Below are 18238 nucleotides of genomic sequence, written 5' to 3'. Positions count from 1 at the left end.
ATTGGTGAGTCCTGGGTTCAACAATTGAGCCTGTTTCAAAAAATAAAGTGGAAAACAATTGATGAAGATAATCAATGTCAACCTCTGGCCTCCACATGCACACACGTTATGTGCACACATGGTATATCTGTACTCAATTCACCAAACACAGACATGTACACATGCATGAGGACCTAACTTTGGGTCCCATAATCCATGTAAAAGAGCCAGGTACGGTGGTATGCACCTGTAACTCCAGTGCTTGGGGCAGGGAGAAGAAAGGTAGATTCCAGAAGGTCATTGGCCAGCCAGTCTAGGCAAGTTGATAAGCAAATTGATAAAAAAAAAAATAAAAGTGGACAATAATTGAAGAAAGACACCTGACTCTAGCTTTTTCCCTCTACATGAAAGAACACACATGTATATATGCTCCTATATACACATGAACATATATGCATGTGCTCCTATAAACACACATATGTGCATATACCCACACCACAAGTACATTCACACATACACTCCTTAATCATATTTGCAGAGTGCTTTTTGCCATAGGAGGTAACATTTACAGGTTCCCAGGATTCATACAAAGACTTCTGAGCAGTGATAGTGCATGCCTTTAATTCCAGCACTTGGGAGGCAGAGGCAAGCAGATCTCTGTGAGTTCAGCCTGGTCTACAAAGCAAGTTTGCGGACAACCAGGGCTACACTGAGAAACCCTGTCTCAAAAAAAGAGGGGGGCCAGACTTCTTTGGAGGGACATTATCACTCAGCCTATCCCAATTTGGGATCAGCATCTGATAGAGGAGCCCTAAAATACTGCTTCTGGGTGAATGGCCAGCGATGGTCTTTCTGAAACGGCATCTGGACAGAAATTCAAATGACAGGAGATAACTCCGACACCAAGGCAGAGAACATTCCAGGTAAAGAGAAAAGCTAGAGAAAACCCTATGACAGGAACAAGATCCACATGTTGAAGAAGTGAATATCCAAAACTTCCAGTAGTGGTTCCTTCCAAGAATACAACCGTTTTTCACATCTATTGTGTAGGAGCTGGCTTTTCTATAGGAGCTCATCCCTAATGACTGCTCATGAGGAATTTCTCTGGTTATAAAACCTTATGGAAGGGTCTGGAAAGATGGCTAAGTGGTTAAGAGCACTGGCTGCTCTTCCAGAGGCCCCAGGGTTCAATTCTCAGCACCCACATGGCAGCTCACAATTGTCTGTACCTGCAATTTCAGGGGATCTGACACCTTCACACCAATACACATAAAATAAAGTTAAACAAATTTAAAAAAAAAAAAACCTTGTGGAATTCTACAGTGCATACCCCAGAGGCAGAGAGTCCCTGAGCAAACGCACAGGAAGTTCAGAGAAGACCAACCAGCTTGCTTTGATTGGGATCATCAAGGTCTTATTGGCTAGCCTGGAGAAATGGCTCTCTGGTTAAGAGTGCTTGCTGCTCTTACAGAGGACCTGAGTTTGGTTCCCAGCACCCATATCAGGCTGCTCACACAACCTTTAACTCCAGTTCCAGAGTGTGGTGGTTTGAAAGAAAATAGCCCCCAAAGGGAGTGGCACTATTAGGAGGTATGGCCTTGAAGGAAATGTGTCACAGTGGGGATGGAATTTAAGGTCTCTCTTGCTCAAGTTTCCCTCAGTGTGACTGTCAGTCAATTTCATGTTGCTTGCAAGATGTAGGACTCTTCAGCTATTTCTCCAGCATCATGTCTGCCTGCATGTGGACACTATGCTCCCCATCATGATGATAATGGACTGAACCTCTGAAACTGTAAGTGAGCCCCAATTAAATGTTTTCTTTATAAGAGCTGTCACAGTCATGGTGTTTCTTCACAGGCTCTGAAGGTCTCTTCTGGCCTCCAAGGATAGCCCCACACACATACACATAAATAAAAATAAAGTAAATCAGCCAGATGTGGTGGTATATGCCTTTAATTCCAGCATTCATGAAGCAGAGACAGGCAGATTTCAGCGAGTTCAAAGTCAGCATGGTATGCCAAGTGAGTTCCAGGACAGCCAGAGCTACACAGAGAAAGCCTGTCTAGGAAAAAAAAGTAAATAAATAAAGTAAATCCTTTAAAAATAAATAAAAGATCTCATTGGCATTACCACTTGGAATTACATCTTTTGAGTGAATATGTGTGTTGTACGCCTGTGTGTACAGTAATATGTGGTTATGTGTATCCATGTGTACAGATGTGGAAGGCAGAGGTTGACACCAAGTATCTTCTTCAACTACTCTCAACCTTATTTTTTTTCAGACAGGGTCTCTCACTGAACCTGTGTTATGATGTCTTTGCACTGAAGCCACCGCTGGCCACCCAAGTTCTACCTGCCTCGTTAGGGGTTAGGGCCCAAGTAACACACAGAGACTTATATTAGTTTACAATGCTGCTGGCCAATTGACTAGGATTTCTTACTTGCTAGTTCAGTTTTAAGTACTAACCATAAAGACTTATCTTATCAGACACCAGCTGCAGGTGTCTTCTCTTGCCGGGATCACATGTTGGCTCCACAGAGAGCAGGAGGAAGAGAGGAGCAAGAGTCTGATTTTCTTGTCCCTGCTTATATATGAGTCTGCCTGCTGTGTCACTTCCTGCCTGGATCACAACACTTCTTTACTACATTTCCCAGAATCCTTCTTGACTCCTAGTCTCGCCTAACTTGCTTCTTCATTGGCCAACGGTACTTTATTCAACAACCAATAAGATAAACATACACAGAAGGACGTCCCCCATCAAACCTGGATCTTGCCATTTATACCAGCTGGCCAGGGAACCCCATGGATCCTCCTGTCATTCTTCAGACCCACCCTGACTTCCAGCCCTGGGATTACAGAGATGTGACTACACATTTAGCTTTGTTCTGTTTTGTTTTGGTAGAACTGTTGTTGTTGTTGTTGTTGTTGTTTTGGTGTGTGTGTGTGTGTGTGTGTGTGGGGGTGGGTGCCAGGGATCCTAACTCAGGTGTTCAAGTTTGCACAACAAACATTTTACCCACTGAGCCATCTCCCAGGTCCCATGATTGCATCTTATAAACTATGTCAACGTAAACAGGACATTTGATTACTTTAACTGAAGCAAGAGCCAGAAGAAGAGACAGTAGTTCCCTGACCCTGGGGAAGTGCTTTGATAAGATATGAAGAGGCTAGATGGCTTAGGGATTGGGGGAAGGTGGATTTCTCAGCACTTAGTGCACTGAGAAACAATACCATGGCAGCCAGCCCACCTTACCTTCTACTGAGTCATTCCTTCCTATCGATTCACTTTCTTCCATTCTTGATGGGTACTGTAAAGTCCAAGAACATCAAATACCTCCTGGGCTCTCAAGTGTGCATGCAATCAACAAACACCTTTGATGAGTCTAAATGAAGTTTTTGAGACTGAGCCTACCTTTTTGCCAATGGCACGGCCAACTGTGCCTCTGTTACAGTTTTCATCTCAATCCTTAAATTCTGCCTTCTGCACATGCATTAAAAGATGAGTCCAGCCCAATTCATTCTACCTCTCAGCAACCCCCACCCACATACACATATATCCAGAGTACCTGGCACTAAGAAAATAATCAATATCCACATGCTCTTTTGTCCAACAAAGACCACCTAGGTCAAATACCTAGTGTCTAGCCTGGAGCTGGGGTTGGAAGCCTTGTGCTTGATTCCTGGACAGATTTTAAAACTAACCATTCTTTTTTGTTGTTGTTTGGTTGGTTGGTTTGGGTTGGGTTTTATTTTTGTTGTTGTTGTTAGTTTGTTTTGTATTTTGAGACAGGATTTCTCTGTGCAACTGTGTCCTGATACTTGATCTGTAGACTAGGTTGTCTTCCAACTCAGAGATCCAATTTAGAGATACCCCTGCCTCTGCCTCCTGAGTGTTGGGATTAAAGGCATGAGCCACCACCACCTTCCAGAAGTCTGCCACCTGGCTAAAACTGACTATTCCTACTCTAGAGTTATAGCCCAGTGGTTGAGCACCTGCTTAGAATCCCCCAGTGAGGGTCTAGGGTATGACTTAGCAGTAGAGAATTTATCTAGCATGAGCAAAGCCCAGGTTCCATTCCTGGCACTATTAGAAAAAAAAATACAAGACTGACCATTCTCAAAGGATTTTCAGGAGGCAGGAAGATCATAACTAGGAAGTTATTTCCATAAAGTTGAGTTAAATATGTCCTGATAATCTGTGTAAAGATTTGCATACAATTAAGAACCTGGGTCTCTGATCAAATTCCAACCTTGGCAATCTAACTGGGCCATCTGAGATCCTCGATGGCTTTATGATGGCTTGTTAATCTGTCTTCTCTGGCTCGGGACTGGTTCTGCCAAGCTGTGGGGTGTTAGAGGTTAAGCTTCTGCTCTCTCTCCAGCTCCTCGGATGACTGCCTGGCAGCAGAGGGTGAAATGACCTCATTCATCAGAAGGAAGGCACAGTAAGACATTCTGAGACAAAAGGTGATCTGCCAAGGTAAGACAAGGATTTTTAAGTTCAAATAAAAGCCAGAAGACACGCTTGATGAACCCTAATATGTAATGGTGGTAATTATAGGGTCCTGCTTACCACCCCACATAAGGCAAGTGAAACCCAACTGGCACATTTTCTGAGCCAACTCCTGCAGATCCTTTAAAGAAATGGGGAGCTTCTCCCATTGCCTACAACCTACTGCTGATGTGTTATTTCTTCCAACAAGCAACACACACCATCATTTGGTTCCCAAGCCAGATATGTTTTATAGCTTGCAAAACGTGATAAGACTGCCCCAGAGTCCAAGTGCTTGTATCTGTTCTAAGTCCAGAGCATCTCATACTTTCCATGTTTCCATCTGGGCCACACAGTGCTTTCTTTGTGTGTATTTCCTAGTGAACTTTATCCCAGAGCAGTTTAGAAGCTTCAGATCCTAAGAGCTCATAAACAAAGCAATTGTACCTGGACAGCTTTTAAACCTAAGATCTCAGTTGCTCTTGTTGAGTACAAGTCTCAAATGCTAGGCAGTGTTTCCTGCTAGGAGAAGGCTCTTGTGGGCATCTGGAGTCTGGGTCGCCTCAGCCCTAGATGTGTAACTCCAGCACATGTCCAGAGTTGGACAGGGTGTGACTAGATAAAGGAAGAACAGAAAGCACCAGGAGGAACTAGGGAGGTGGCTCAGTTGTTAAGAGCACCAGCTGCCCTTCCAGAAGACCTAGGTTGGTTCCCAGCATTCACACGATGCTCACCACTATCTGTAACCCCATTCTCAGGGGATCCAAAACCTTCTTCTAACCTCCAAGGGCACCAGGCATATACATGGTGCATAGACATACACAGAGGCAAAGTACCCATGTACATAAAATAAAAAATAATTAATTAAAAAGGAGTGCTAGGAGTCACACACCTCCATAGCCTCTGCAAGATGAAAGGAGAGCAGACATCCTCAACACCTCAGCTGATCATGACTAAAAAGTGCTGCAACAGAAGCCTGAAATGGGTCGGTTTGTAAAGTGCTGTGGTGCAAGCATAGGAACCCAAGTTCGATCCTCAGAACCCGTGTGAAAAAAGCTACATATGGTAGATTGTAATTCCAGTGGGAAACAGATTAATCCCTGGGGTCTTATGGAGACTCGATGGCCATCAGTCTAGCTAACTCAGCTGTCTTTAAAAAGAAAGAAAGAAAGAAATAAAAAAGAAAGAAAGAAAGAAAGAGGATATCGATTGAGGAATGACGCCTAAGGTTAACTTCTTGCACAACACACACACACACACACACACACACACACACACACACACACACACACGAAACGTTTTTTTAACAATCTTGTGATTTACACAGCTGTAATGCATGGGATTTTAATTTATTCTCAGTGTTCTGTTATTCCAGGGATCAGATCTTGGCGTTAATTACGTTTTTGACACACCCGAAGCGTCCAAAATTACAGGTGGCAACCTTTTTTCTCCATCCATGAGAACTTGTGTCCTAGGGACCCTGGAGGTTACCAGAGACAGTCAATCAGGGTAATCAATACGTGTATGTGGAACACTCTCTTCTCACAGTCCCTCAAAGGCAGAGAGCTCAGGATTCGCTTACGAAGGGCGTGGGCGTCGAGCTTCCAGGGTCTGCACCTTGTGGCAGACAAAAGACCAGAGAGACCTGGATGTCCTAGGTTCAGGTTCTGCTCCAAAAAGTACTGCAAGGGTGAGGGTAGGGGCGTGGCTGGAATTCTGGGAGGGCCGGGAGAGGGCACAGCAAGGCCACCCCGCCAGCCTCAGGAGAGGTGGCCTGGTCCCGCGGCTCCAAGAGCCTACCAGGACCCCTTTTTCCTTGCCTGCCTCAGCTGGGGCCCCTCAACCCACTCCATCCTCGCTTCAGCACCGCCCATCAGTCTGCGAGAACGAGCACACGGGCTCAACTCTGCCCCGCCACTCTTGCGGCCTCAGCTCGGGCTGCTACTGCCAACCCGGCCCATCTTGTTTCGACCACGCCCACCAGTCATCTAGGCCACGCCCATCAGGCTATTTCAGGCCGGGGGGTGGGGGGGCGTCCCCTCCAGCTGGCCTCTCAGCCCCACCCCCCTCCACCGCCTCAGCTGGGGCCAATCAGCCCTGCACCCTGGCTGGACTTCAGCTCCGCTCAGCGAGCTTCTGGGCCACGCCCACCTAGCTCAACAAGTCTCTTCCCTATCCCCGCGGTTGACTGAAGAGAGGCCGCCCCGCCCACTCTGGCTTACTCGGCCTAGGCCCCGCCCACCTCAGGTGGGGCTGCCCCGCCCTCTGGCCTCCCAGCCCCTCCCACTCCTCCCGCCTCAGGTGGGGCTGCCCGTCCCTTCGCTAGTTCCAGCCGCGTCAGGCTACGTTTACCTCCGAGCTCCTCGCAGCTCGAAGCGCCGCAAAGTTTTGACGTTTTGGCGGCGGAGACGCGCGCTGGCTCTCTCGGGCTGACGGCTGTGGCGGCGGCCGACTCTCGAGGGCCACTCAAGTCTCAAGTCCTAGGCGCTCCCGCCGCCTGGAGTCCGGCGGCCACGAGGCCCCGCCGCGTCCTCCCGCGCTCGCCCTCCCGGAGGCTGCAGCCATGTCTCGGGGGCCGGAGGAGGTGAACCGGCTCACGGAGAACACGTACCGCGTAAGTGTGGGACTCTGAGGAGCTCGAGGGGGTGTCTGGGACCCCGTGGAATCGGGGCTCGAGACTGAGGGCGGAGGCTGGGAGGCCCAGAGACTTGGGGAGTCCAGGGTCGGAGGCCAGGAAAGTGCGCCCCGCCAAGCAGCTGACCATTGTCGCTAGGGGGGTAGGTCGAGATTCTTTTTCACTGTTAAGATAAAGTGGGGACTTACTCGGGGAAGGATCTCTCTTCCCACCTGGACCCTCGGAGACGCCCAGGGGCCCCTCACATTTCTCATGTTGCGGGGAGAGGGGGCTGGAGACATGGACGACAGTGTGTGGGGGCCCCGGGGTGCTTGCCTCCCTTCCCAACTTCTCTTTGTGATCAGTGACGGTGCTGGTCTGGCCGCTGTGGCTAAACCCTTCCCAGATCCAAAAGAGGAGAGAGAGAGAGAGAGAGAGAAAAAAAAAAAAAAAAGCTCGAGTTTCCTCGAAGAAAAGAAAGCGCTCAAGAATGTAGGGGAGAAACTCCTCCATAATTAGGAATCCATGGCCAGGTGAGCCTGGCTCCCTCGGCTCAGGGAATTTTCTAGGCTATGCGAATCTGCTCTTGGGAAGACTTAAAACGCCTTCCCCCTCTTGGACGCTTTCATACCGTAGTTTTTTAAGTTCAATTTGGTTGTTCTTTTGATTACTTTTTGTTACCGTTTTATACATGTATACAATGTATTGTGATCATGTTCGCTCGCGTTTGGGTTTTTCTACGTCGATGATTTGGGGAGGTTATTGGAGTCAGAGAGCACTGAGATTTTAATAAGAATTGACCTAAGCTAACAGAACTCGTGGTGATTGGTCGCTTAACTTGCATGTTATATGAGAGAATTTTTCCAGAAACAGACATGGGATTAGTGGCCAGTTTAGTAAGTTTAAGTACTTGTAAATGTATTCCATTTGAAATAAGATATGCATTTAATCGTAAGCTATTAATAGAATACAAAACAATTTTTGTTTTAATCCCACTTAGGCCCATTGAACCCCAGAGATTTAAAGTTCTCTAAATTTACTTGTAGCCCAGGTTAAAGCCCACTCTTTGATCATTTTAAAGCAGCATGAAAATATTTTCAAAATCCATTGAAGTTTCAAAATTTATCAACTCCCTTCATCTGTGTACTATAATGCTTACAAAATAGACTTATTATTTTGTAGGTCTGGAGCTGTGACCAAAACCTGTTCCTATTGGTGTGTTTCCTTAATAAATGGCAATTTTTAGAAATGCCAGAAATTTGAGTGTTAATTTAAAGCCTTATATTTGGGTTGAGATTGTTCACACTTACACCGTATAAAGGTGGTAGGACTGAAGATGTAGGCACAACAAAGTATGTGTAAGTAAAACAGTCTAACTCCTAGCCTTGGGGAAGACAAGTTCCTCATGTGAGAGTTAAGGGAAAACTAATGAGGATGTAGATTATCGTAGTTTGTGTATGGAATCTGAGTGTCTGCTTCAGGGAAAAAAAGCACATGAGCACTAAAGTTTCTCAAACACACCGATTGTTTATCTTGCTGGTCTGCAAAGAAAATGTCAGCTTGAGGCAGGCAATCAGATGCTCTGTGTAAACAGCTCTTTTTCTCACTTCTGACTGAGAAATCTTTGGTGGGGTGTGTCCAAGCAAACTACAGTACCACAAATATTAACCACCTTGGCATGTGTTTTACCCACAGAATTGGAGCAAGAGGAAAATTGTTGATTTCATTGTTTTAGTTATCAGTTTTTGTAGACATAAGGCATGGTGAATTCTTTTTAGGGTGTTATGTTTTTTCTAATTTATGTAGATACATGTCCTAACTGGCCTGGAACTTGATATATAGACCAGGTTGGCCTCAGTTTCAGAGGTCCTCCTTCCTCTGCCTCTTTCCAAGGGCTACCACTCCTGGCTGTGTGTGTGTGTGTGTGTGTGTGTTGTTGTTGTTGTTGTTGTTTTTATTTTTTCCTTTTTTGAGACACTTTCTTTATGTAATCTAGGTGAGCCTCACTATGTAGCTCAGGCTGATCTCAGCCTCCCCAGTGTTAGGACTGAAAGTATGTACCACCACACTGGCTTATTTTCAGTTTTTGAAAGGTTATAATAGATTGAAGATCACAAACCAGTGCTTTTGCTTTTCATTACCAGGTGTTGAAAACACTTGCTAAATGTCAATTGATTTAAACCAGCATTTCAGGTTTTTCTTTTCTGTTCTTTTTTTGTTTTGTTTTTGTTTGTTTTATTTAATGTGAGATAGTGGGATTTTTAAAACTCATAGCACTAAACAGAAGGTTTCTGTATCTATAAAACAAAGTGAAATCTGCTGGGCCATGGTTTGGCTCTAAGGACATGCACAGTTAAATTTTACATTTTCTGGGAGTGATTAGAGCCTGAAAAACCTTTTATTTATTTATTTATTTATTTATTTATTTATTTATTTGGTTTTTCAAGACAGGGTTTCTCTGTGTAGCTTTGGAGCCTATTCTGGCACTCGCTCTGGAGACCAGGCTGGCCTCAAACTCACAGAGATCCGCCTGCCTCTGCCTCCCTAGTGCTGGGATTAAAGGCGTGCGCCACCAACACCCGGCTTCGAATGTTGTTCTTTTAAAAACAGATTTCCCTTTGTGTTACCTAGCAATCTACAATATTTTACTAACAGAAACACAACCTAACCACCAGGTGTGATTACAAAGGCCACCTGCAAATGAGATTTAAAGCCTTGCCTGTCTGGGTTTTAGGGCTGTGTGTGTGTGTGTGTGTGTGTGTGTGTGTGTGTGTGTGTGTGTGTGTTTTAATATATACTCAAATCTCTTAAATAAAGGAATAAATTCTGTGTAGCAATGGGAGATTGGTAGTGTGATCCTCTATGCAGCATCAGATATCCTTAAGTATATATTTATACATCGGCTTAGTTTTTTTTTAATGTACTTAGACAAATGATTACTCGATATTCGAGCTAACTCCGAGAAGCATGTGTATTTTACTGCCTCATAAACAAATAGCATGATAATGATCCCTGAAATATGAAGTACTGTTGATAATTTGAGTTTAGCCAAAGATCCCAATCTCCATTCCATGCTTAGTATATAGAGTGACCATAATTTGCCCTCAAAGCTGACTTGTGATTTTTGCATAGTTTTCTGATGAATGCATGCTTTAGTGGATGAAGATGAAGTAAAGTTCAAAGAAAGTTTGCTTAAGAGGAACCACCACCTTCCTAGCAGTTAGAAATTTTTTTTTTGCTTGTTTTTTGAGATAGGGTTTCTCTGTGTTAATAGTCCTGACTGTCATAGAACTTGCTCTGTAGACCAGGCTGGCCTTGAACTCACAGAGATCTCCCTGCCCCTGCCTCTGCCTCCTGAGTGCTGGGATTAAAGGTGTGAGCCATCATACCCAGCTCTACTGAATCTTATAGTGAGTGAAGGGGATAAATGACACTCATAAAGAAAGAGGGAAAGGAATACAGACACAATCTTTATCCATTGCCACTAACATAAGATTCATTCTATTGCTGGGTGGTGGTAGTGCATGCCTTTAAGCCCAGCACTTGAGCAGGTGGATCTCTGTGACTTCGAGGCCAGCCTGGTCTACAGAGCAAGTGCCAGGAGAGGCTCCAAAGCTACACAGAGAAACCCTGTCTTGAAAGAAAATCATTCTATTAAAGAACTATCTTCCAGAGGATTTGAATATGGTTCCTAGCACCCATGGAGAATGGCTCTCAACTGCCTGTATCTCTAGTTCCGGGAGATGTGATGCCTCTGGTCATCAGGGCATCTACACTTCACATTCACACCCACACATATACACAACTTAAGATAATAAAAAATAAATCATAAATCTTTAGAACAAACAAAATCAAATATACATTTTTTTAAAGAGCACTTAGTACCAACTGCAATTTCAAAAGTTCTAAGATTGGGGCATTGGTGATGCACGCCTTTAATCGCAACACTTGGGAGGCAGAAGCAGGTGGATCTCTGTGAGTTCAAGGCCAGCCTGGTCTCCAGAGCGAATGCCAGGATAGGCTCCAAAGCTACACAGAGAAAAACCAAAAAAAAAAAAAAAAAAAAAAAAAAAAAAAAAAAGGTTCTAAGATTGTACTCTTTTCAGTCTTCACAAAATTATAGTACCAAGGAACAATTTAGAGTGGTGTGTGTGTGTAAGTAGTGGATAACAGAGTTCTAAACACACATCTTCAATCACTTTCCAACTTATTTTTGAGACAAGATCCCTCACTGAGCTTGGAAGTTCCCATAATGGCTAGACAGGCTGGCTAGTAAGCCCTAGATGTCCTCTTGTCTTTGTTTAACTAGTACTGGGATTTCAGGTGCACACTGCCTCCTTCGACTTTTTATGTGGTTGCTGGGGGTCTAAACTAAAATTCTTATACTTACACAAAAACACTTTACCTACTGGGTCATTTTCCAAACCCCAAATTTAGTTTTTAAGATAATCATGCCTGGCATAGTGGCACATATCTCTAGTCCCAGCACTCAGGAGATGAGGCAGGTGAATGTCTGAGTACAAGGACAGCTTGGTCTGTAAAGTGAGTTCAGGCTAGCCAGGGCTGCACAAGGGAGGACAATATAATAAAATGTTTCACATAAAGCAGTCGGTAAATGTCAGCTTTTTAAGAAGGCCTGTTTAACTCTCTTAAAATTACCAATCTATCTCTCAACCCCACCTTAAGCTACTTTACCTTCCCCCCCATAAAATTTGCAAGTGTAGGATATACTATGTGATATGTTTGTTTATTATGTTTGTTCATCTCTCTTTCCTCCCCAGTGGGAATGTGAGCTGCACAAGGTAAATAGCTTTGTTTTGTTGTATTTCAAGCACCTAGAACAGTTCCTGGTTCGAAGGTGTATTTGTTGAACCAATGCACATTCAATTTAAGTGTTTAATCCTGTGTTCAGATCTGTGCTCCCTCCCTTGACATTTTCATAGAATGCTTCCTGTCATTATATTGTTACATGTACCCTAGAGGTAGATGTAGATGATAAAACATTTATCATTTTTTAAAGATTTTATTTAACTCAACCCCTCACCAGCTGCAGCACTCAGGAGAATGGGCCCTGTTCTTTGCCTGGGCAGCACAGTAGAGTTGATCCAGTTGACAGGGGAACTGGTAAGCCATCCCTGAGGGTGTGAGAGGGGCATAGCTGGTGCCACCTCCCTCATCTGGTGTGTGGTGGGATGGTGGGATTGAGGGAACGATGCCCTCCCCTTACCCCTACCACCATCAGCTGTAACACTCAGGAAAACAGGCCTGGCCTAGTACCTCTCCTGAGCAGCACAATAGAACCAACCCCAAAGTTGTTGAGTGTGGGAGAGCTGTCACCATTACTCATCTGTCATGGAGAGAGATACCCCTCCCCTTACCCTTTAGTCCACACCACCTACCACAGAAGAGGAGGCTGACCCTCCCCCTCACCAGCTGCAGCACTTGGGAGAGTGGACCCTACTCCTTGCCTGGGCAGCACAGTAGAGCTGACCCTATTGAATGAAGGGGGTGTACATGAACCACCCTGAGACCATCAGAATGGGAGATCGGGCTATGCCCCTCATCTTCTATATGGTGGTGTGTGAAAAAAGATGCCCCCCACCTCCTTGTCTGTGATGAATGGGAGAGCTGGTTCTGACTGAGGGGCTGCTCCAGCCCCTCATTAGCTGGAGCACTTAGGAGAGTGGCCTTGGGAGAGCACAGTAGAGCTAGCCTTGATGGTGTAGGTGTGGGAGAGCTAACCTAGAGGATGTGAAAGCTGGAGAAGGGGCCCTGCCCCTTGCTCATTTCTTCGAGGGCAATGCTGGAGAGCTCACCCTGGTGGTGAAGACAGGGCTGATCAACCCTGCAGCTACCTAGGCCCAGAACCAAGGTTATGAGTTGGCCCAACCCAACATCTACCCCATCTATGATTTGCCGGAGCATGTGAAGGAGCCAGTCCTGCAGACCCAAAGCTGCAGGATCTCCACAACACAGGACAACAACAGGATATCCAAGAGAAGTCCCAATGAGGGTCCAGCAGAAACCAGAGACCTCAAGCCAGACTCTGCAATGAACACTTGCACATAAAGATATATGGATATAAGGATTTACTGCATGACTCACCGTGTCACACTATAGCTTCCATGATGAGATTTTTCTTTTTTTTTTTTTTAATTTTTACTTTAATTGTGTGGAAGGCAGGTTGCAAGAGCAGAGGGAAGATAACGCAGGGACAGGGAATGAATGGGATCAAGATGCATGATATGAAAGACACATAAAGAATAAATTTTAAAAGTTTAGAAAAAGAAACAAAGATTTTATTTAAATTTTTATTTTATGTGTCTGAGTGTTGACCTGCATGTAGATATATGCACCTCATGCATACCTGGTATCTGTAGAGGCTAGAAGAGGTTATCACATCCTCTGGAACTGGAGTTACAGGCAGTTTTGAGTTGCCTTGAGGGTGCTGGGAGTTGAGTTCCATCCTCTGCAAGACCAGTGAGTGTTCTTAAGAGTTAAGCCATCTTTAGCACCAACCATTCTTTAAGTTGAGAAACTGAGACCTAGAGTTTGAGTGACCAGCTTCAGTCATTACTCCCATTGTCTCTGAATAGTTTCTAGTGACTAACAAATAGATACACCAAATACGCTTTCATAATTTGGTGATCTAAATTGTCACTGAAATTTTCTCTCTTCTGGAAATTCATCATCACACACGTTTTGAACAAGCATTTAAGAAACAGATCCTTAGCCGGGCGTTGGTGGCGCACGCCTTTAATCCCAGCACTTGGGAGGCAGAGGCAGGTGGATCTCTGAGAGTTTGAGACCAGCCTGGTCTACAAAAGCTAGTTCCAGGACAGCCTCCAAAGCTACAGAGAAACCCTGTCTTGAAAAAAAAAAAAAAGAAAAGAAAAGAAAAGAAAACAAAAAAAGAAAGAAAAGAAACATCCTTTTGTCCTCTTACTGGGTAGAGCAAGCCATTTGGGCATGTTTCCTTGTTTATCTTCTCAGCTTGAGTTTAGTGGGGGCTGTGTAAGTGAAAGGGTCTGCTTAGTTTCCAGAGTGGACAGACCAGTCTAGTATATAAAGCTTTAAAATGCCTTTATAAGAATCCTTTCCAGCTAAGTGTACTGGGGAGGCTAAAGCAGGAGAATTGCTGTGAGTTAAGAACACCCTGAGCTACAGAGTAAGACACTGTCTCAGAAGAGTAAAAAACAAGTGCTGAAGAGATGGCTCAGCAGTTAATTGAATCCATAATGCTCTTAGAAAGAACTCAAGTTTGGACCCCCGCACCCATGTTGGATGGCTCACAACTGCCTGCAACTCCAGATCCAAAGGATCCCATGTCCTCTTCTGGCCTCTTTGGGCACCTGCATAATAAATCTGTTTTAAAAATCGGCTTTTTTTTAAGTAAAAAAAAAGAATTAAAAACCCTGCCCTCTGAGGTATGTTTAGTATGCTTATTTCTGTAGCTCTGTATACTATTTGGCATCTCTATCTTTTCCTATAACCTTTCTTCCTTCAGGTATCTTAAAGATAAAATGGGATTTCCAGAAGTCTGGACAACTTGCTCTTAGCTATCCAGTGACTAAAAAGGGGATATGAGAACCCTGTGCCCAGGAGCAACAGGAAGAGTTGTCAGGTTTTGAATATGAATGGGAACAGCCCAGTAATTTAGCTTTTTGTTTATTAAAATAAAAAAAAAAGCGAACAAACAATAGTTTGCTTTTTGCTATCAAAACACGTTTTTGCTTCTAAGGAGTTTCACAACCATGGTAAATGGCTATGCAGTATCCTTTATTGTGGTATGCGGGAAGATGGGCCCAGTTAGAATAATGGAATGGCATCCTCTGTGAGTTTTAGGTAGCTTTTAAGTTTATATTTGTGACATTTTTCAGTACTTAACATTATGTCTGGCCTTGCATAGACTTGCAAAGGAAACCTAGTGTGCATGGAATTAATTGTAAGGGCTTGTTTTTGTTGTTTTTTTTTTTTTTCTCCAACATCCCCTGTGGGTATTTATTCTACAGTTACAATGTAAAAACTACCACAAAAGCTGCACTAACATTGACTTCACTTACCTGTGACACGGGTATTCACAAAGTAAACACTATGTAACCAGCACCCAGATCAAGAAGTAGACTATGACAAGCCCCACTGAACTGCCCTTGTGTTACCTTCTGGTCACTACATCAGCATGGGTAGTCACTGTTTTTTGTTTTTTGTTTTTTTGTTTTTTCGAGACAGGGTTTCTCTGTGTAGCTTTGGAGCCTATCCTGGCACTCGCTCTGGAGACCACGCTGGCCTCAAACTCACAGAGATCTGCCTGCCTCTGCCTCCTGAGTGCTGGGATTAAAGACATGTGCCACCAATGCCAGCCTGTTTTATCTTTTCCCCAGTGTGGTTATCAGATTCATCCACATTGGTACATTAAATTGTTCATTGATCCATTGCTCATTCTTGTTGCTGATTGATATTTTACCATCAGAATATATCACAGGCATTTGGGTTGTTTTCTCCAGGATGTCACAAATGATGCTCCTCCCACCCCCCTTTGAGACAAGGTTTCTCATTTCTCTGTAGCTTTGGGCCTGTCCTGGAACTCAGACCAGGCTGGCCTCCAACTCACAGAGATCCACCTTTCTCTGCTCCTGAGTGCTGGGATTAAAGGCATGTGCTAACACCGCCAGGCTACAAATGATGCTTTATAATGCTCAGGTACATGTCTGGTAGGCACATGCCCTTGTATTTATTGGGTGTGCAGTAACTCAGCTAAGTGTGAAGCATTTAGATATCTAGATTTAGTAGGAAGTACTAAGTGGTTTTCCACAGAGGTTTTACTGGTTGACTCCTCCAACTTCCCTCTAAGCAGCCTATGAGAGTTGCAGTAGCTCTGTAACCTTGCCCAAAATTAATATTGTTGTTGGACTTCCTTTATTTTTGCTCTCTGATTGGTATGTGTAAATGAAAATTTGACATTTAAATGTTTGCCCCAGATCTGCTGATGATCTGTTTCTGTACAGAAACTCAAAAGGATCTGGTAGGGGACACTTATTGTCAGGACCTATAGGGATTGTGGGTCTCAGGCTATATTGTTATGGTTTTCACTATAGTAAAGCACTAACTTTATTAGAAACTACACTGTCATAGCTGAACACATTAAAAAGTTTTATTATGGAGCTGGGCGTTGGTGGTGCACACCTTTAATCCTAGCACTCGGGAGGCAGAGGCAGGCAGATCTCTATGAGTTCGAGGCCAGCCTGATCTAGAGAGCGAGTTCCAGGACAGACTCCAAAGCAATACAGAGAAACACTGTCTCGAAAAACCAAAAAGAAAAAAAAAAGTTTTATTATGGAAGAGATGTCCACAACCTAGATGAGTTTTATTTAAATACACTGGAGTACTTGGAATAGAATGTAGAGTTACAGTCAGTTGGATTTTCTTACTAATTGAGTTTGTTAATGAAAGTTTCTTTCTTTCTGTATAACTTTTCTTGGAAATGTACAAATTTTAGGGTACTGTAACCTAGTTTTTAAAAGCAGTTTCAGTGAGTAACAGTGTAATCAAGAAATTTCAGTACTGGTATCTACTAAAGGAAATGTCTTGTGTCTCTGGCTGATTCACTCTCTTTCTCTCTCTCTCTCTCTCTCTCTCTCTCTCTCTCTGTGTGTGTGTGTGTGTGTGTGTGTGTGTGTGTGTGTAGGGCATGTGTGTATATATTGTGTGGGTGTATATATATGTATATGCATGTATTTGGAGATCAGATGTCAACATCAGGTGTCATCAATTACACCTCACTGTATTTTTTCAGATAGTCCCTCGCTAAACCTGGAGCTCATTGATCATGGCTGTCCAATGAGCTCTAAGGATACTCTTGTCCCTGACTGTCCACCCTCTGGACTGGGTTTACAGACATGGCTACCACACTTGATGTTTACATGGTGCTAAGGGACTCAGGTCCTCATGCTTGCTTGAGAGTTACTATATCAACTATGCCATCTCTGTAGCCCAGGAAATGTTTTTGTTTGGTTGTTTTGTGTTTTTTGTTTGTTTGCTTGCTTGCTTATTTGTTTTTGACAGCATCTCACTATGTAAATTCTAGGCTGGTCTAGAATTCACTATACAGTTAGGCTGTATAGTGCCTCCATACCTAGCATGTGCCTTCATACCTAGCCACAAATGTTATTTTTAATTGGGGTCTTTATCCTGATTGCACTGAAATTGTATGTACTTGAAAGCAAGTCCTGAAAAGTATACTTCCCTGCATCTCCCACAATGTTTCATGTGTTTGTCAGTTAAGAGGACTTTTAAAACTATTTTTCTAGCAGAATATTTCCAAAGTTTCTATGACAATTCTGAAAATAAATATCCAGAATCTCATAATGCATAGATAGCACTAACTCTTGTAGTCAACTCTTTCCAGTACATATTTCAGTGTTGGTATTTGGTGCTTCATCATTTTGATGACTCTACAGTATTCTGAAATTCTTCATCATGATTTATTGATCCAGCCCTGTTGTTAGATATAGATCATTGCCAGTACTTTGCTATTAAGATACTGCAGTGAGCATGGCTGCAAATAAAGCTTTGCCCCAATCCATGTTGATTTCCAAAAGTTAAATTCCCAGAAGAGAGCTGTAGGTCCAAGGGTTGCTGCATTTTAAAGCAAATATGCACTAAATAATGCTATAATTGCATTGTGTGACTATACCTTACCCTGGATCCCAGCCAGTTACAGAGATATTTTAAAACCACTTCCTTTTTTAACCCTGAGAGAGATGTTATGTATTTATTGTAGAAAAACATACCTATCAACAATATATAGAATATGGCATTGTCTAGAACACCTGAGATTTCATTCTATCACTATTAGTGTAGTTTATAATTTGGAACTTAAGGGTATTTACCAAGTAGTCACATGGCACTATGAACAATCAGACCTATATGCTTCTGTTCTTGTTTTCATCATCCTAATTTAGTGTTTTCTGTTCTCTACTTTGATTCTCTGTATGGTTCACCATGTTGTAACAGTTACCTGAAATCTTTGAGGATAAAGGTGAGACAAGTACAAATGAGATAAAATGTTTCAGTTTTCTCTCCCTTCCTGGGGGTGGGGGGATGGGAGTGGGGCTATGTTGCTAGTATGTTCCCAAAATGGAATATAATAGAT

The 18238-nt window shown here is 43.5% G+C and overlaps 1 protein-coding gene across 1 annotated transcript in view; it reads left to right on the top strand.

Moving 5' to 3' along the window:
- The first annotated feature begins 6761 nt into the window (after positions 1–6761).
- The window catches only part of Baiap2l1 (BAR/IMD domain containing adaptor protein 2 like 1), an 82098-nt gene continuing 70621 nt past the window's right edge, over positions 6762–18238 (top strand). Inside the window, exon 1 of the mRNA XM_027413610.2 lies at positions 6762–7086. Coding sequence (XP_027269411.1) covers positions 7036–7086 — 51 coding nt within the window. The 5' untranslated portion in view covers positions 6762–7035. The remainder of the gene's footprint in view (positions 7087–18238) is intronic.

This window comes from Cricetulus griseus, chromosome 4 (genome assembly GCF_003668045.3).
Source record: "Cricetulus griseus strain 17A/GY chromosome 4, alternate assembly CriGri-PICRH-1.0, whole genome shotgun sequence".
Lineage (NCBI taxonomy): Eukaryota > Metazoa > Chordata > Mammalia > Rodentia > Cricetidae > Cricetulus > Cricetulus griseus.
This window is presented reverse-complemented; position numbering and strand designations above follow the sequence as displayed.